Source organism: Ostrea edulis, chromosome 9, assembly GCF_947568905.1.
Source record: "Ostrea edulis chromosome 9, xbOstEdul1.1, whole genome shotgun sequence".
Classification (NCBI taxonomy): domain Eukaryota; kingdom Metazoa; phylum Mollusca; class Bivalvia; order Ostreida; family Ostreidae; genus Ostrea; species Ostrea edulis.
In genome coordinates this window covers 6,213,971-6,235,152 of record NC_079172.1, presented here as the reverse complement: position 1 = coordinate 6,235,152, position 21,182 = coordinate 6,213,971, and the positions used below count along the sequence as shown (strand labels likewise).

Genomic DNA, 21,182 nt, shown 5'->3' with positions numbered 1-21,182 from the left:
AGTTATTTACCTTGTTTGACATATTCTCGTTAAAGCTGACATGAATTAATAAATGCGTACACCTTCCTCATCTTATCCGCCATATTTCTCTCAGGTAGTCTAATTTACTCTACCCGTATATACCCCAAATGTAATTGTCACACCTGAGTGATTTTTCTAGGTGGACTCGACCAGTGCACATCTCCGATAGTAATATATAGGGAATGAGAAACAAATGAAATAACATTTTAAAACATTATGCTTTGCTCAAAATTACAAAATATTGATTGTATACTAATGCAACATTCTGGAAGTTTAGATAAGTTAGACAAAAATGCAAAAAAAAAATAAAAAAAATAAGAGTTTTACTTTGACTACCTCAATAATTTTCCCCTACACTTCATTTTCGTCAATCGTTGGGGGTGGGATGGGGTGGTTAGAGTCCTCTACTATGAGTGCCTCATAATATCTTCATTTTCTTAATTGGTGGTGGTGTGTGTCTTCTACTATTATATCAGAACTTTCAAGCTGGGGTAAGTGGGGGAGGGGTTGTCACTCAATATATCTTTTATTTGCATTAAAAGATAAAAAAAAAAAAAAAAAAGATAAAAAAAAGGGATAGTTATTAAAGATGGGGGACAGACACTCTTGTCCTCTCCCCTTGATGTTTGATAACGACGCATAATATGATAAACTCGATTATTACATTTTGCATTAGTACAATTTGCGTCGAGTTCGACGCAGAATGTAATAACGCAAAATGGCATAGATATATAAGATCTATTGAGCGCCAAATGAGCATAAAATGAAGTAATTGAAAATTGAAAATAACATTGTTTAAAAATATGTTTAAATTTTTAATTATTACGTGCTCTAAATGAATCAAATAAATCTGCATTATCAATTAATAACAGCAATATTGAGTTACTAGAACTGTTCTCTTTTTATTGAATTAACGATATCATTTGTCTTAATAAGAGCACGATTATTACAAGATCATCGGTTCTCTCTCTCCCCCTCTATCGTCGTTCTCTCTCTCTCTCTCTCTCTCTCTCTCTCTCTCTCTCTCTCTCTCTCTCTCTCTCTCTCAATCTCAACCCATACACTCATACAGTGTTGTATATGCAAATTTACGTACCTTAATGATTTCCTGATTTATAAATCTGCAATACTCTGACCAGTAAATAATATGGTATAAGGATTCATGCACAATACTGTAAAATACAGGGTAAATATTATACTCTGATACTTCCCCTGATTGAAGAAAGCTGATCGGCACGGGCTAAGTGTGTCGCAGTCTGTACAATGGACAATGTTGTTTACTGTTGGAATGCAAATGGAGTTTATCGTTTTGTTTCATGGATTATGCAAATAAAGGGAGTTTTACTACTACTTAGAGTATTTTCGACAAGTGTACACGTACATCTGCGGTCCTTTACAGATATTACGATTAGGCCCAGGTAAACAGTCGTCCGCATTCGATGCGTTTTCATGGCGAGCATACATGCCATGTTTATAAGTACAGTAGTATTTATGTATTTGCATTTTACTTGAAGTAATTGTGAATGGTATAGATTGTATACATCTTGCTTATTCCATTTTATCAATAGATAATAGATGAAATATTTTTCCGCATTTTTGTATAGTTTTGACATATTTACTGCAAATGTACGCATGTTCATGTAAAGAAAAGGCATTCTATATTTATTTATCCAAATATATATATTTAGAATGATTTACTACTGTACGATATGTTTATTATAATTTTGAGCACTGCGCGGTGTTCCAAAACGTGATTTCATTTCTTCTTGATGTCCTATAAATTAGTATCGGAGATGTACGTGTTACCTGTCGAAGCTACCCGCACAGGTAAATCGAAGACACTGATGTGAAGTGAAGCGTAGCAAAGCTCGTCCCCTTATATACCATGCGAACCCTGATACATATAACAATAGATGGCGGATTAGTAGAGAAGTATGGCGGACATATAGAATTATACTATATTTATTAATTCATGTCAGCTTTAAGAGCCTTGACTTTTAAAACACAGGTATCACATGCTGTGTTCGGCGTGTTTGTTGCGACTCACATTTACAAACTAAACAGTGTCTAGGTTGGAATTTTATTTCAAACCCGGCACATTGTAAGTGTGTTTTAATTAAGAAAAAAATCTAGATGGAAAACGTAATATTGAAAAAAAATAAATTTTGTGTCCCTGAGGGATTCGAACCCGGTCGTTAAAAAAGGTGACTTCTTTACACTTTAAATTCTACGACCCTTCCCCCCCCCCCTTTTATTGATTAACATTTAAACAGATATCACAGACTAATCATCAGTTTCAATCACATTTAAAACACTTTGTATCTAAAATATGAACAATCATATTCCCTCTGTTTCTTTCAATAGAGGATTTCTATGTAAGAAAAACTTTAAACAGTTTCATTTTCTTTTCTAAAACAGTAAATTGATAATGGTTATATGAAATGTAATGTCTCAATGTATATCTACAAAGCCTTTCAATATCAATTTTCTTTTCACTTTGCAAAATAGTCTTCTTCTATAAATATAAAATCCGCATACTGATATAAAATAATTCACAAAAAATACATTCACTTTTTCGGTACTCTTATGTAATGCTGTCATGAATATTTCTTCAAAGTTTAATCTGTTAAAAACATCACTTTCACAATCTTTCAATAACGATTCAAGATGATATAAATAACAAAATTGTTCTTAAAACATTTTTGTTACGCAATCCTTTGTCTTTTTAGGCTGTTATACAGAAGAAAGTCCACATGTAGTGAAAAGGTTACCTGTAGGTGTCCAAGAAGTTGACAATTGCTGTCCATTATTTTTAAGAATGGACAGATACTGTCCGTTCTTAAAAATGATGGACAGTAATTTTCAACTTATTGGACAGTGCCAGGTAAACCCAATAACTTATTAGACGTCTACAGGTAGGCTGAAAATAAGAGAAGACAATACAGGGCCGTAAATTACATGGAGGCGGAGGAGGCAGCTGCCTCCTCCAACTTTTGAGCCAAAAAAAATTAAAATTTAAAGTTCATTAGAATTTATGTTGTTTCCAATAACTAAGAACATGATACCTCCCTTAAAAAGCATTCCAAATCTTTCTTTTAGAATGAGTTAGTCAAGTAACATCTTAGAAGGCCCTAGAATCAAGGATTTTGCACGAAACGTGTTCAGTGTGCACAAAATGTGCTCAGCGTCTGGGGGCCTGGGCGGCCCCCAGACTCCCGCCTAATTTCCTGCCTCCTCCAAATTGAAGGTTAATTTACGGCCCTGCAATACATTTGTCAAAGAGATACAAATTTAATTTTAAATTCCCTATAAGTAAGAATCAACACAGATACTGGAAAAATCACTGAAATATTTAAAAACGATATTTCCCTGTAGTAGAGTTCTCTGCTTCAACTCGTAAGATTCACAATTTTTAAATTCCATTGGCCATTACTATATCGCATCAAAACTTAAATTTGAAAGACATATTTCCATACTGTATTTGAATTTCGCTGGATTCAGAGGCACATTCCGAAATTTCTTCATAATGCTTTTTATGGTTTTTTTTATTAGCATATCCTAATTCTGAATTATTATTTTCGCTTTCATGAATAATTTCATTTTACGAGATAGGCATATTGGGTTCTTTTGGCTGGCGTTAACAGTCAAAAACATCTAAAACTTGCTGGCCAGTCGGACCAGTGAACTGTCTGAATTTACTGACCCATAGTAAAATTTACTGGCCCCCTAAATTTTCATATGTTTATCACATACATTATGGAATGCATTGTAAAATTGTACAATTAATTTACTGGAACTATGGTTATTGCTCGTATTCATATCAACCCTAAGACATCCTTTCTATCGATACCAGAAAAACAACACCGTACACGGTATTTTCTCTCTCTTCGACCACAAACAACAAGACTACAAATTCACGTATTTTTCACAAACATGAAAACAACCCGAGTGCACCTTAGGAAGTAGCCAGACTAGCCTTCTCTACCAACATCAAATGTAAACGATTTAATTTTATAAACTATAGAAATTGCATAAAATCAGAGATAACTGCAATTGACGAAGTTCATTTTTTAACTGAACAATGCAATAAAGCAGCAATTACCGGTGTGCGGTGCGATACAGAATGCGGCCATTTTTGTTGTTTCAACAAGTTGTTCGTTTAATATTCACGCGATCAACGTACACGTTATCTTGACAATTACAAGTATGGGTGGCAGGGGACAGTTTCTTTGGTTTTGAAACATGTGGATAGGGGGTATATACCAAAGTCAGATTTTGACAGACTAATGAAAAATCACATTTCTCTTTTATGTCAATACTTGTATTTCATATTAGTGCAGTTAATAAATTATGAACCTAAATTACATGTAATCTATAAATACTGGTGCTGGTGCACAAAACATGCTCTGAACAGGTTCCCCTTTTTTGCTTTGATTTTCCCTCATTTGGGCTAATCCGAACCACCCCCACACCATCACAGTACCAAACATGGGGATTTAGACATTGTGCACAATCAAGAACCCTATCTGCCCTTCTCAAAAATCTACCTCTCATATGGGGCCATCCACCTTCCCTCACAGCTACAGACCTTTTGCTAGACCCTGCATGTTTTCACCGGAATTTCTTCAGCAACTGACCACGTGTCTTAGTTTCGTATTTGCACCCATCTATATGCTAGGAATCATGGTGACACCTACATGTTGTATATCAACATTTTTATTAAGCACTCAGCTACATTTGAAATGCATCCTAAAATTATTGAATACATTTTAACACATGTAATATCACTTCAAATATGGGGTATTTCCATTTTTTTTTAAAAAGTTGACCGGGCCTATAGTGCGAAACTGTCCCCTGCTACCATAGTTGTCGTTCTTTACAAAATAAACAAACCATGATGCTTTTCAGATCAAAATTTGGCTCCATAACTTTCTCACTCTCCATCTCCAGAATATAACACTAATTCACTAAAATCCTTAAATGTTGATTATGCAATGAAAATGCTCTCCCCATCAGAGGAAGACATGTTGATATGGCTCAGTACTATAGAAAGAGTGAATATAAAACCTGCAGTAGAAGACTACTCACCTGACACTGTCCAATAAGTGAACAAAACAAACAGAATTCTACACAAGACTGGTTATATTGTCAGACTATTCAAAATAGCTCTATTCATAATTATCATTGTCAATGGGTTTACCCGAGTCTGTCCATTCTTAGAACAAAAGATATAATGTTTTAAGTAGAATATAAGCCTCAAACTGTCCATTCTGTGAGAGAAAGAACAGAATGGACAGTTTTTGGCTTATATCATTTACTTAAATTCAGCCAACTATTTACATTTGATAAATAAATGCATTACGTCCTCGCATTCTAGCATACAAATTGGACACATTTTACAATCAGACTTCCCTATCCTAAAAAGTTTCTCATATGTAAATATAATATTTTGAACATTTTTGTTTTGTATAACACCCATACCGTTTCCCATCGCTTTTCAATGGTTGATTTATCATTAATTCATATCGAGTTTATCTTGCCAATAAATATTTGACACCGGTTCTTATCCACTGAAGAACTTGGGTAGCATCGGAAAATTAACGTACAGGTGAAGTTGAAAATGATATCAGTGAAATCGTTTCGAATTTTTGAAATTTACCCCAAAATGCCCGTATGAAACAAAATTTCAAAGCGACAGTTTTTTAGAGGAAATCTCGAAGAACATGTTCATGCTATATTTATTTTGTTTCACGGAGGCAGTTTTTCTGAAATTCGGGGATACCCCTATATTTTAACGCTAAAAATCATAAAAATCGCTTATTGCTTGCAGATTATTTTGGCTAATTCTTGTTAATACACGTCTTTTAAACTTATTTTCAAAAATGTTTGAATCAAGACACAAGTTTCAATTGATTTTATCATATATTTGAATATCTTTATTTTATCGATGAGACGTGTAATACCTTCTTTTAAGGGTTTTTTTTTGGGGGGGGGATGTAAGTTCTCCCAATAAAAGTAATTCGATGAATCAAAATATTTTGACATTCATGCCTCCGGGAGTGGAAAAAAAATATTGTTTCTTTTATCGTTTACATTTTTCTAAACAAGAGACCACGATTTACCTTAAATTTGAAAACTTGGGGGGGGGGGGGGGGGGGTGCCCCTCTTAAATCCTCTACTGTATATATTGTTGATTATCATAACCAAAATCATCTTGACAAGCTAAATGTTTCTATTTTCATTGGAATCATTACCTCGCGAGGATGATCCAACATAAGACAGGTGGGAACATGAGATGGGGACTGAACGCCAAAACCGTTTCTAACGAGTTCTTTTTGGATTTTGTCAGATTGAGCAAAGACTAACGATAAGTTGTAGAATAAACAATAACAAATTTATTAATTAAATATAAAAAAAAATATGCACTCACTCCTTTCACTCTTAACACAAATTTACATGATTAAGTAATTGACAATATATGTAATGATATAAACTGTTTATTGAATCTGACAGGTGTTTCCGTTGGGGACCGCGCGTGTTTGCTGGCCTTGCAGTTTTAGCCTGGGAAAATGCTGATATTTCATTCATACTTGTAATTTGATAATGCCATGCCTTAGCACTCTAATATTCATTCTGAGTTTGCTTGTCTTACTATTAACATGTACATAGTGTAAATAAAGCATTCGTGAAACCGTAACGGCTCTGTAGTGCCTTTATTAAATACATGTATTACTAAGAAAACTACAACATGGTGTCAGAAGTAAAACTGGATTAATTATCGGATTAACAATGGCCCAAAGACTTCAGCCACCGAGTGCATTGACTTTGCATGGGAATTTAAAAGAAAATTGGAGACGTTTTCAACAGCAGTTTCAAATTTATTTGTCTGCGTCAGAAATAGGTAAAAAAGGCGAAGAAATCCAGGCCAACACCTTTTTGCACATCATAGGACCTGATGCGCTTGAAATATATAATACATTCACCTGGGCAGAGGCAGGGGATGAGAAAAAACTTGCCAAAATTATTGAGAAATTTACCGCATACTGCAATCCGAAGAAAAATGTGGCGTATGAACGACACATCTTTAACAGACGGAGTCAAAATCCCGGTGAGAAAATAGATGCATATGTGACGGAATTACGCATTCTAGCCAAATCGTGTGAATTTGGAGATTTACATGATTCCTTAATTCGCGACAGAATTGTCTGTGGAATCGCCAGTGACTCGGTAAGGAGGAGACTACTGAGGGAATGCGACCTCACATTGGATAAAACAATGGATATCTGCAGGGCGGCGGAAACATCTGACAACCAAATGAAAACATTTGTGGAATCAAAATCCACGGAACAAAAAATCGATGCAGTTCAGAAAAGAGGTGGGAAGAAATTTGGAGCAACAAATAAAACCGAAATAAAACATATCCAGAATTGTAAAAAAATGTGGAAAATCACATGCTTTGAAAAAATGCCCAGCTTACGGACAAACATGTCACGAATGCGGAAAACCGAATCACTACGCAAAAATGTGCCGATCTAAGAAGACAAAAAGCAAGAAAATTCATGGAGTTGACCCAGAATCAGATTCCGACAGTGAATTCGGAATAGAAACTGTAGAAGATACACATGACACCCGAAGAAAGTGGACTACGACACTGAAAGTAGAAAATACAAATGTAAAGTTCAAAATAGACACAGGTGCTCAGTGTAACATTATTCCAAAGAACATGTGCGATAAATTGGGAATAACGAAATTACAGCAGTCTAAAGCAAGACTTATATCATATACGGGCCACAAGTTAAAGATAGATGGCAAAATTCGGTGCACAGTACAGCACAAGAATAAATATTATGCGCTGCAGTTTTACGTTGTACCTGGAAAGGTGGATCCCATTATAGGATTAGCGTCATGTGAGGAAATGAACATCCTGAAACTTATTGAAACAGTAAGTGAATCTAAGACCGCAGAAGAAATTTTTCGAGATTTCTCAGATGTGTTTGAGGGCATAGGATGCATGAAAGGCAAACATCATATTCATATCGACAAAATTGTTCCACCAGTTGTTCATGCACCGAGAAAAGTATCCTTCAAAATGCGCGACAAATTAAAAGAAGAACTGGACAGAATGGAATCATTAAACGTCATAGAAAAAGTCAACGAGCCCTCTGAATGGGTAAACTCATTGGTTATAGTAGAGAAACCAAACAGAGTGAGGATTTGTCTGGATCCCCGTGATCTTAACAAAGCTATTAAACGAGAACACTATCCTATGAAAACCGTAGATGACATCACACATCAGCTTGCAGGGGCCAAAGTATTCAGTACTTTGGACGCCTCCTCTGGATTCTGGGGTATAGTACTTGACCAGGAAAGTTCAAAGCTAACAACATTTAATACTCCGTTTGGGAGGTATCGCTACAAACGAATGCCATTTGGAATTTCATCTGCGCCAGAAGTATTCCAGAAAAGGATGTCTCAAATCTTTGAAAAAATTGAAGGATGTGATGTCATAATGGATGACATTCTTATATGGGGTAAATCTGTACAACAGCATAATGAAAGACTCGAGAGAGTTCTAAAGGCAGTGCGTCATGAGAAAATAAAATTGAACAAGAAGAAGTGTAAAATACAGATGAATGAAGTTAAATATATGGGTCACATTTTCGGAGAAGATGGACTAAAAACTTGTAATGACAGAATCAAAGCCATTAGTGAATTCCCAGAGCCTACAAATGTAAAAGAATTGCAGAGATTTTTGGGAATGGTAAATTACATAGGAAAATTTATTCAAAACCAAGCCACGATCACAGAGCCTTTGAGGGAGTTACTTGAAAAAACCGTTGCATGGCACTGGCATGAAAAACAACAACAAAGTTTTGATCAGCTGAAGTCCGTGCTCATCAGTGCTCCAGTACTAAAGTACTTTAATCCGGACGAAGACATCACACTCTCTGTAGACGCGTCATCAACAGGACTAGGAGCCTGCATTTTACAAAATGGACAGCCAGTTGCCTATGCTTCTAGATCATTAAACAAATCGGAACGAAATTACGCACAGATAGAAAAGGAACTGCTAGCAATTGTGTTCGCTTGCAAGAAATTTCACCAATACATCTATGGACAAAACATCCATGTAGAATCTGACCACAAACCCCTTGAGAGTTTGTTCAAGAAAACATTGTCATCGGCGCCACCGCGCATTCAACGTATGATGATTAAAGTACAGCCGTACGACCTGAATGTCAAATACAAACCAGGGAAATATCTGTACATAGCGGATACCTTAAGCCGTGCGACTGAGTCAGAATCAAGTCAAAGTGACAAGGATGAATTTGAAGTGTTTGCTGTTCGTTACTTGCCGATATCGGACGAAAAGGTAAACGAATTGGCGATAGAGTCTGCAAAAGATAAAGAAATAAATGCCTTACAAAAAATAATTCTTGAAGGCTGGCCAGATGATATTACAGAGTGCAACTATTTCGTTAAGAAATACTGGAATTTTAGAGAGGAACTCAGTCTTTACAACGGGATTGTCACAAAGGGTCGTAGACTAATTATACCCTCGAAACTCAGAAGCGACATCCTGAATCAATTGCATTATGGACATATGGGAGCCGAAAAATGCAAACGTCGAGCCAGAGAAGTTGTGTTTTGGGTAGGAATTAATTCGGACATAGATAAGAAAGTTGCAGAGTGCAGAGTGTGCAATAAATACCAAAGGAGACAACCCAAACAACCTCTAAAACCTCATCCAGTACCACTTAGGCCATGGCAGAAACTTGGACTCGACTTGTTTGAGCTAAACAGAAAATCGTTTCTTACTGTTGTGGACTACTTTTCAAAATTCTTTGAAATATGTGAACTGCAGAGCACAACCAGCTCCAGTATCATCAAAAAATTAAAACCAATATTTGCTCGCCACGGGATACCCGAGGAACTGATCAGCGACAATGCACCGAATCTCGTCAGTGACGAATTCAGGAAATTTGCTACTGAATATGGATTCAAGCACACAACATCGTCCCCACATTACCCACAGAGTAATGGCATGGCGGAGCGTACAGTCCAAACTGTAAAAAACCTCCTGAAAAAATCAAATGAAGCTCAAACGGATCCAAACCTCGCATTATTAGAAATACGTAACACACCGATCGACGGGGTAGGAACTCCTACTCAACTTCTGTTCGGACGCAGGACGAGATCCATATTACCGACGCACGAGGCATTACTGAAACCACATATCAAGACCCGTAAAATTCGGACTGCTCTTGTCAACAAGCAGAATCAACAAAAAATTTATTATGACCGTGATGCACGCGAACTACCCAATCTGAAAGTGGGAGACAACGTTAACATTCAATCAGAAAATAAACCATGGAAGGAAGGAGTAATTGTACAGAAATGTCCGGAACCACGATCATATGTCGTAGAATCCGAAGGAGTTGAATACCGTAGAAATCAAAGACATCTGATGAAAAACAGCGAAACTGACAAATCTGGGGAAGGAAATAACACCGAGATCGAAAGCGATAACGCTGCAGTGAATGACAATGCGCAGAACGATATCGAGCACGTGCAGAAAACGCGCAGTGGCAGAACAATAAAGGTGCCTGAAAAATTCTCAGACTTTGTAATGTAAAAAACTTTATGGTGTATCAGACTCATATATATATAGGATTTATATGATTATATATTCAATGTATTCCTGTGTAATCATTGATATATTATCTTGTAAGAGGTTGTGGTAAAGACAACACTCCAACGGTAGGTTATGTGCTTGAACCTCTTACCTCAAATTATTTCAGAAAAAAATAATTGTAAAATTAATTGTGTTTGCTAAGGCATATATTTGTTTACCGTAAATTCTAATCTCAAAGGGAAGGTGTAATGATATAAACTGTTTATTGAATCTGACAGGTGTTTCCGTTGGGGACCGCGCGTGTTTGCTGGCCTTGCAGTTTTAGCCTGGGAAAATGCTGATATTTCATTCATACTTGTAATTTGATAATGCCATGCCTTAGCACTCTAATATTCATTCTGAGTTTGCTTGTCTTACTATTAACATGTACATAGTGTAAATAAAGCATTCGTGAAACCGTAACGGCTCTGTAGTGCCTTTATTAAATACATGTATTACTAAGAAAACTACAACAATATAGATATCTGATACGTTGTAAACAGTTCTTTTAAAAAGTTCGATAGTACGTATCAGATGTAAAGCAAATGTACAAGTATTAACTTTTCAAGTTAAAACAATATTCAAAAGTAGTATAATTTAGAAAAAGTTCCAAATATTCAATTCTCCTTTTCTGTAATATAATATTCTTTGTTTTTATTTCTAAATTTCGAGGCACTTTAATTTCATAATGTAACTAATCTGCACTCTGAAGACACTGTTCCGGTTTCCCGCCAACTTGCAATAAGCACGCCCAGAACGGAAAACAATCCACCACCATGCAAGCCTTGCACGAGGTATCGTCAACTCTACGGATCTACACCACGCCCTTCCATATTGTAGCACAATATCCGCATGGACCTCCGTATATCCGAATCCCACAACTCTCTGCCTGCCCTCGGAATGAAAGTGGTTTTTCTAAACACCCATGTACGCACGGCTAGGAAAAAGATGTGCCCTCCGAACAAACTCCTATTTCAGTAGTTATATTTCTCCAAATGTCCTACATAAAATCTGACAGGAAAATAAATATCCCCTGAACTTCTAGGACCTGTCAACGTGGCACCCAGCTGATGTCGTTACCGTGCCATATCTAATTTACAGCCAGCCAAACCGGTCTCTTTTATACTAGCAACTAAAAATAACTCACACCCGACTCACTCTTACGATAACCCATTCGCATCAAAAACAAAACAAACGAAAAATACAAAACACTAAATCAGCAAAACTGAATCAACTTCATTACACCGTTATTATATATTCTTATAGTGTGTCTCGAAGGCTTGAATTGGTTGAGGTTTTAAGAAAATCACTACCATATATAAACTGAAACTTCCATAGTATAGTGCGCGAGCTTCTAGGTGTTAATTTATAGCTAATGACAGATAAATACGACATTTAACCAGTCACGTTGTGGAAAAGAAAACGATAATCTATTCAGTCTAACGAAGTTTTACAAGAAAATAGATGCACAAATTCAGAGATGATGATGGTCAATTCCTCAGACTTCAATTCAACATCCGAGGACGATGTTTATTCCTTACCGGATACATTTCGAATCATATTAGTCGGGTTATACATCGTGATTCTTCTTCTCTCCGTGGTTGGAAACAGCCTCATTATCAAATGCTGTCTTCTTACCAAGAAACGAAAGAAAGTGAGTGCACTGTTTGTATGTAGTTTCGCGATTAGCAATATAACAATTTCCCTCCTGTGCACGCCTTTCACGGTGGTCAGCAACATTGTATTTTACTATTGGGCATTTCCTGGATGGTTGTGTCCAGTTACGTCCTACATTCAGCTAGTTGTGATCATCCAGAGGGTCTGTTCTTTAGTAGCGCTAACTCTTCATCGTCATCGATCCATCGTGTATTTTTCAGCCAAAAAACTAACAAAACGAAATGGAGCTATCATTACAATTCTTCTATGGATATTCTCTGCTATTTTTGCTTTACCTGCGGTGCTACAGAGCAAGGTCATATTTCTGGACGAGTTCACGCCTGGCGGCTACGGAGTTTGCGCTGAGGATTGGAGTGCTCCTTACATGAGAAAGAGCTACACCATTGCTATCGCCTTAGTTCAGTACGGGATTCCATTGGTCATCTTGACCGTTACTCACACCCGTGTCCTCACGACTGTATTTCGTCGAAAGGTTCCAGGAGAACAAAATCAAACGAGAGACAGAATGCTGAAACGATCGAAGAGAAAGGTACGACTACGTTTTAACAACTCAATATTCAATCAATTCTTCCGTTTCATCTTGCGGAATAATTTCAGCAAGACGTACATCTTTTATCATTTGCAAGTACTTAGTACATCCTTCCCCCCCTGTATGTTTACAGATTTTTATTGGTTTACGAGTTTGACAAGTACGCATCTCTATGGCTACTTAGATATGTTTCTTTTCTTTTTTTCGCAGACGCTAGTCTTCTTAATCCTCGTCGTCATCGCCTATGCTATATTATGGTTACCACTACAGGTGATTACGATAGTCGGAGACCACTATCCCGCTATCTATGATCACTCGTTTGCCCACATGCTCTGGATCTTCTGTCATTGGTTCGCTCTTTGTGACACGTGCACATATCCGCTCCTCGTTCTCTACAAACGCCGGAAGAAAGAGACGTCCTTTTGGAAACTCATCTGTGGAGAGATTAGTGAGATGCGAAGGAATTCAAATGAGAGTTTTCGAATTGATAGTAAAAGCAAACACTTCGTTTTGAAATCACAAAAATCATTTTCTGACATTGCATTAAATGAAATTTCGACAGGTTTCAATCGTGATTAACGAGTAAGTAAGAAGATATACCAGTGCCACAATTATATTTTAACAATTCTACTTTAACATTTTTATTCTCTAATTTTATTTTAACAATCTTATTTTAACATTTTTGTGTATGTTTATAGTCTTTATTCTGTATTATTATCCTTCAGAATAATACAGTCAATTTCATTGGTCAAGGGCTGGTCACGTGGAGGGAGACAATTCGTGATGTCTCCCTCACGCGCAGGGTGACAAATGTGCTGTCTCCCTCTAGAAGATAAATTTTAATGGCACAAGGGAGAAAGTGATAACTTCAGTGTGAACAGTAACGGTCACAAATAACAAATGAGAAGAAAAATATTCCCATTCGAATGCAATTTTGCATTTCACTTGATGTTTACGTTTTTGTTTTGAAATACGTTACGAAATGTTTACGTTTGACGTTTTGTTTTTGCGTCATTCTACTGTGACGTAACAATTGAAAGCTTTCTCTCGTTTAACTTTCTCTAATCTCAGTGTTTTGCTTTACATCTAATAAATGTATGACAATCACATTGTCACAATTTGAGTTTGTGTTATTATGCTTGTTATGGCATTCCATAGTTTGTTCTCACCATATAATCGTTACGGATAGCTGGTCACGGCTCAGACCGGTTTGTAAATGCTTACGTGTAAGTTCTGACCAAGTCGTGGAAGTGGGAAGGTGTGTCCGCCCAATGTGTGAAAATGATAGACCTGTGTGGTCGAGAGTTTTACCTGTGTGGTTTACTGGGCCTGCATTGTATTGTTGTCAAACTCGCTGTGATTAGTTTGACAATATGTAAACAAACAAGTATACTAGAACGTATAGATATACACAAGTTAATGCATAGCATTAATACATTAGTAACAACATACAACAAAGTATAGTTACCTAAGCAGGCATCATATGAACACACAACATATAAAGCAGCACGTCAAGGTAGGAGTAGGGTATGCACAAGACTCCCGCGCTCCAGGAATTGGTAGTATATATATATATCTCCCTACGTCACAGGTCACCGGAAGTGACCCGAGACGAGTTGTAATATCTAACCCGACTACACTCCTCCCCATTTTATAAAACAAGACTAGAGCACTCTCTCACCTAGTTAGCTGTACACTAACCGATATGCTATAAAACCCTGAATATAGACTTAACTCTATGATTATGGATGTTGCCTACCACAGGCTCTATAAACCAGCACGGACCATGGATGATATTCCTTCCAAATCATGCCGTCAGTTCCTTAAGCTCAAATTTACAAACAAAGGAATAGATGCCGTCAACATAAGCAATAAGCAACATTCTTCGTCATAAAAGGGTTCAGTCGTGTATTCCAACTTATTTCAAGTTCAAGTCTACACCCTGTATTTCCTACAGCTATACTTCTACTATTGCATCCAAACTTTTTAATTATAAACAAACTTTGCAGTGCTTAGATATAGACCATCTTATACGTAATCCACCAACATGTTCTTGTTCTTCATCTTCTTTCAACTACAGTCCAGCTGGACATGTCATTACTGGTGATGTTGATATAGTTGAAAATGAGGACCTCAAATCACTTATTCTTAAAGGTCCTAAATACAGAGAACCTCGGTCTTTTAATTGGCGACAGAACTTCATCTCTATTATGAGATCTGTCGAAGATTATGCCAGACGATGGGCTAAATATGAAAAAGAAGAACTTGATACATTGTCAGAATGGGTTAAAAGCATAAGAGGGATATTAAAATCCCGCATTAGACACATGAAAACAAAAGTACGTACCATCTATCCTTCTGTGTTTAGTAAACCAGAAGTGATAAAAGAATTAGATAGGTTACATGAGGAGTATGTTTTGGTTCCAGCTGACTATAAGACTCTCTTATGAGTAGCCATGAAATATAAGGTGATTCCACCCGAGGGTTGCAAAAAAGCCGTGAAACCCGAGGCTTTGCCGAGGGTTTTACCGCTTTTTTTGCAACTCCGAGGGTGGAATCACCTTAATATTTCATGGCAACTCATAAGAGAGTATTTTTCTCTTATATTTCTAGAGTTTTCTGTTTTCCTTGTGCCTAGCGACGCCATTTTGAGAAATTCCCAATTAATTTTTCGCTGAACATTAAAAATAACACCAGAATCGAATTCTACGACCCTCATTTTGACAACTACGTTGCCGACAAAAAATCGGCCGACGAGTGTATAAGTGAATTGTATTAGAGTTATTCCTCTTTGAATAAATCAATAATCAGGGTGATGCGTGACGTAACTCGACAGTCCATCAGCGCGAAACATTTTGACAGACCTTAGCTGCAGAACTGTAGCGGCTACCTAACATGGCTACGTCAACAAACAAATTCATTTGAAGCTGGGAGTTTTCTGGTCGTATGAGACTTTAATGAATATTACAACTATAGTAGGAAAATATGTTAAGAATTTTTTGCTATTTTAAAAATTTATGAGACAGCAACACAAGAATACAACGATATCAGGTCTCAACCGTGCGCAGCTTTTTGTGCGCCGTAAATCGAAGGTTTTTATTAGGGGTGGAACTGTAGCTCTCTGTTCCGTCAAAATATTTTTTCTGAGAGCTACAGTTCTGCAGCTAGACAGACCTAATCAGAATATGAATCCACAACTGCACGTTTTTTTTCTTAGAGGAGCATTGATATTAATTGAGCAGTTATTTAATGACGAGTGTGTGAAGAGAGATTCCAAGTGGTTTTTGTTGGTGGATATATGGACATGGCTAGACTTTCGTTTTCCACGCGTGCAAGAACTCGAGTCTCATGGACATTGAAGGCACTTATTTCACCTGAGACACGGACAGTAGACGTTGACAGAGTGAATGTGGAGGTAGGCCTAGAAGTAATAGACCGTGTGGGCTGGGTTTCTGTGAACTGGCATAGGGCCTAATGCACAGGATGACATAGGTGTATGAGGAATTTGTGACTATTGTTGAGTGTGCGGTAATTGTCCAAGGAATGTGTATTTTTGTGTCCGGTCACATACACCTGGAGATTATCAGGGACATTACAATATGTCATTATTTGTACAAGACGTTAGTGTTCGTCAATGGAGGCGAGGTAAGTTTCAAGCTAGTTGTGTATTGATTATGACGTCACGGGATATGTAAGATAAACGTCACGTGATATGAAAGATAGAAATATCTTACATACCTTTCTTTCATAGAATATCTGTATCTTACATACGTAGATATGAGAGAAAAAGCTAGTAACAACATTGTCTTTGTTTGTAAGGCTCATTATTACAACTGTATTTTAAACGAACTTGGCATTAATTCCACTTTTGGTAATCATACTTATACTCCAACTGCCCTTTCAAAAGACGAAATTCTTCAAAACCATGCTTCAGTTTTAGACACATTTAATATTCCAGTCAATGGGTCGAATGAATATGAGTTACCGTACCTATACTGGATTCCTAAACTACATAAAAACCCTTACAAACAAGATACATTGCTGGATCCAGTAAGTGCTCTACCAAGCCCCTACATGTATCTTTGCTCCTCACGAAAATGTTAACAGCTGTGAAGGAGAAACTTCAAACTTACTGTGCGACTACATATGCCAGAAGTGGTGTTAATCAAATGTGGATTCTAAAAAATTCTAAAGAACTTTTAGTAAACTTGAAATCACAGAATTTTTCCCAAATCAATAGCATTAAAACCTATGACTTTTCAACACTATACACGACCATTCCTCACGATAAATTAAAGACTAGACTTTTTGACATCATAGACAGTTGCTTCTTCAACAAAAACGGAAATATTCATATCTAGTGATCAGTCATTCAAAAACTTACTTTGTTAAACACCACTCTGATTCCACGCACAAGTACTCTGAAGTTGAAATAAAAAATATGCTAGAGTTCCTCATTGACAATATCTTCGTGGTCTTTGGTGATCAGGTCTTCCAACAGTCTGTTGGAATTCCCATGGGCACGAATTGTGCTCCTTTGTTAGCTGACCTGTTTTTATATTCATATGAAGCAGAATTTATTCAAAAACTTCTACGTGAGAAGAAAAAATCTCTCGCTGTGACCTTCAATTCGACTTTTAGATATATCGATGACGTTTTGTCTATTAACAATGATAGCTTTCATTCATATGTCGATTTGATATATCCCTGTGAGTTCGAAATAAAGGACACCACAGAGTCGTCCACTTCTGCTTCATACTTAGATATTTTATTGAAAGTAGACATTAATGGCAAACTAACAACTCAACTGTATGACAAACGGGATGATTTCAGCTTCTCCATCGTCAACTTCCCACATTTATGTAGCAATATTCCATTATCACCTGCATATGGTGTTTATATATCTCAACTGATTCGATATGCAACAGCTTGTTCTGCGTATAGTCAGTTTTTAAATCGAGGTAAGCTACTGACAAACAGGTTGATGGTGCAGGGATTTCGACGGTCTCGATTGAAGTCAGCATTTCGCAAATTCTATGGTCGTTATAACGATCTAGTTCGTCAATAAAACCTCGCATTGGGTCAAATGCTGTCTGACGTGTTTCATACCGATTGTTAAGCCGTTCTTGGCACACTGATTTTGACTGCGGATAACTCCGTTTACCTGATCAGGATATGGGGCTCACGGCGGGTGTGACCGGTTAACAGGGGATGCTTACTCCTCCTAGGCACCTGATCCCACCTCTGGTGTGTCCAGGGGTCCGTGTTTGCCCAACTATCTATTTTGTATTGCTTGTAGGAGTTATGAGATTGATCACTGTTCGTTATCTTCACCTTGCATCATCTGTAGCGAGAAGATCGAGAAGATCATGCTCGTCCACATCGCTGATATTCATCTGAGACTGTTGTCGCTTGCGGCATACTGATTTCCAGTGTCCAGTCAGTTTACAGTACCGGCATGTATTTTTCAGAGCTGGGCATTTGTTGTTCGGATGGTTCGTACTAGGGTCCAAACCACACCTGTTACACATAGGTTTAGAATTCTGTTGTTTTGGAACACTAGTTTTCCGCTTTGATGTCTGTCGCACTGTTTTCTTGTTGTGCTGTGGTCTAGAGGTTTTGATACTGGATACTGCCTGAGCCTCTGAGCATTCAGCTCCTTGGAACATTTTTAGCTGTTTTTGAGAGAGTTCATATTGTCTGCCTATTTGTAGGGTTTTGGCGACTGTTAGGTCATGTCCTTGGTCGAGTAAGCGTTCTCGGACCTTCGTGTGCGCAACGCCTGCGATAATCGCGTCGACAAGAATGTCGTCTGTATCTGCGTACTCACAATCCATAAGAATCAGTCTCAAATCTTTCACAAAATTGTCAAAGGACTCACCGTCTGTTTGTTTTCTCTGTTTCACGCGAAATCTTGCGGCTCTCTTATTCTTCCGGGGTCTTACGTAATCCTCAAACTTTTTCAAGATTATCTCTGGATCATCTTGTTCCCCTTCATCCCAGGTAAGTGTTTTGTAGACTTCCCGTCCGTGTTTCCCTAGCCACATTCCGAGCCAACCCGCCTTGTCCTTTTTGTCAGCTTTACACAAGGGACCTTTGTAAACAAATTCCACATGCTGTCTGAATCTAAGATATTCGTTATAAATATCGGGACTGTCCCAGTCCATGGACTGTTGCTCGAAATTAAGAACAGACATGGTTTATTCTGATACCATGTGCTATACGACAATACAAGATGGATGCCTATATTTTAATACTAATAATACGTACATCGAACCCGATGCATAACAACATAATACACTACAATGTCTAAAGGTGTACCACGCCATCAGTATTCTGTATATAACTTATCTAAATTACAGTGTTATTTTTAACAAAAATATATCAACAGTTTATTTTAAATGCAAAAAAGTTCATTCGTTAGTCTCTTAATTAGCTGCAGAACTGTAGCTCTCTGAAAAAATATTTTGACGGAACAGAGAGCTACAGATCCACCCCTTATAAAAACCTTTCGATTTACGGCGCACAAAAAGCTGCGCACAGTTGAGGCCTTATATCCTTGTATTCTTGTGTTGCTGTCTCATAAATTTAATATCAAAATTTTTTTAAACATATTTTCCTACTATACTTGTGTCCAAATATACCTTCAAATATTTATTAAAGCCCCATACGATCCGAAAACTTCCAGCTTTAAATGATTTCGTTTGTTGACGTAGCTTATTATCGGTTATTCATAAAATTATTTTGCACCATTACGGAGATCCTATGGAATTGTAGCCCTATCCCGAAAACGTCAGAATAAAAAACAAGAGACCCATGGGCCACATCGCTCACCTGAGTCACCTTGGTCCATATCAGAAGACTTTCCATATCTATTTGCATGTAAAACCGTAGTCCCTATTATGTCCCCAACCTACCTCTGGAGGCCATGGTTTTTGCAAACTTGAATCTACACTATGTCAGAAAGCTTTCATGTAAATGTGAACTTCTTTGGCCCAATGGTTCTTGAGAAGATTTTTCCTATATATTTGTATGTAAAAATTTGATACCCCCTTGTGGTCCCATCCTACCCCCAGGGGCTATGATTTGAACAAACTTGAATTTGCACTATGTCAGAAAGCTTTCATGTAAATATCAGCTTTTCTGGCTCAGTGGTTCTTGAGAAGAAGATTTTAAAAGATTTTTCCTATATATTTGTATGTAAAGCTTTGATCCCCTATTGTGGCCCCATCCGACCCCTGGGGGCCATGATTTTAACAATTTAGAATCTGCACTACCTAATAAAGCTTATCTATAAATTTCATCTTTTCTGGCCCAGTGGTTCTTGAGAAGAAGATTTTTTAATGACCCTACTCTATTTTTACCTTTTCTTGATTATCTCCCCTTGGAAGGTGGCCTGGCCCTTTATTTTAATAATTTAGAATTCCCTTTACCTAAGGATGCTTTGTGCCAACTTTGGTTGAAATTGGCCCAGTGGTTTTTGAGAAGAAGTCAAAAATGTTAAAAGTTTACAGACGGACAGACAGACAGACGGACGGACGCCGGAATACGGGTGATCAGAAAAGCTCACTTGAGCTTTTAGCTCAGGTGAGCTAAAAATCGGATAGGGCTACATAATTGCAGCTAGGCTAAATGACACCAGCTACTTAGAGAATGAAAACGTTCCTCTTCAAACTAATGTTGGGGCGTTTTTTGTCTTCGAACGAAAACACGAAAGGTCTTGTTGTCCTCCTGTCTGAAGAGATCTTTCTCACCGGGGAAACAATTGTTACCGCTAAGACTTTTAGGGTGCAGATGATGTGAAATGTAATGATATGTAGATTTATCTGCATGATTAAAGGCGTTACATGAAAATAGTTCTACATGTCATTCACTGTTCTCGATAATCTGTGCATCTGTTGTCATGTTATCATCTGATGTACGATAAAAGATCAAGTGCAACTTATATCTACAGTGTATTCATATTTACATTTCTGAGGTTTTGTCATCGATATCTTTACCAACCTATCTGTAAGTAAATTAATTGCGATATTTTCATGTTTTATGATATACAGTGTGTAGGTTTCGCGATAGGGATATATGTTAAAGACAGGAGCACAATGTAAAGTAGTTTGTATACCTGCATAAATAAAGGATATTATTCACAGACACTTGTTTCTGTATATAAGTTATGACGTCTGTATACTGATATCATTATTAGTCTACAGACGTCATAACTTATATACGTCATTAGTATACAGAGGTCATAACTTATACATCATTAGTATACAGACGTCATAA

General features: G+C 37.3%; 1 protein-coding gene across 1 annotated transcript; it reads left to right on the top strand.

Annotated features, from left to right (window-relative positions):
* Positions 1 to 7,543: 7,543 nt before the first annotated feature.
* LOC130049945 (uncharacterized protein K02A2.6-like) lies at positions 7,544 to 10,657 on the top strand. The gene has a single exon (XM_056148196.1). The coding sequence runs from the start codon at positions 7,544 to 7,546 to the stop codon at positions 10,655 to 10,657; it is 3,114 nt and encodes a 1,037-aa protein (XP_056004171.1).
* Positions 10,658 to 21,182: the final 10,525 nt, after the last annotated feature.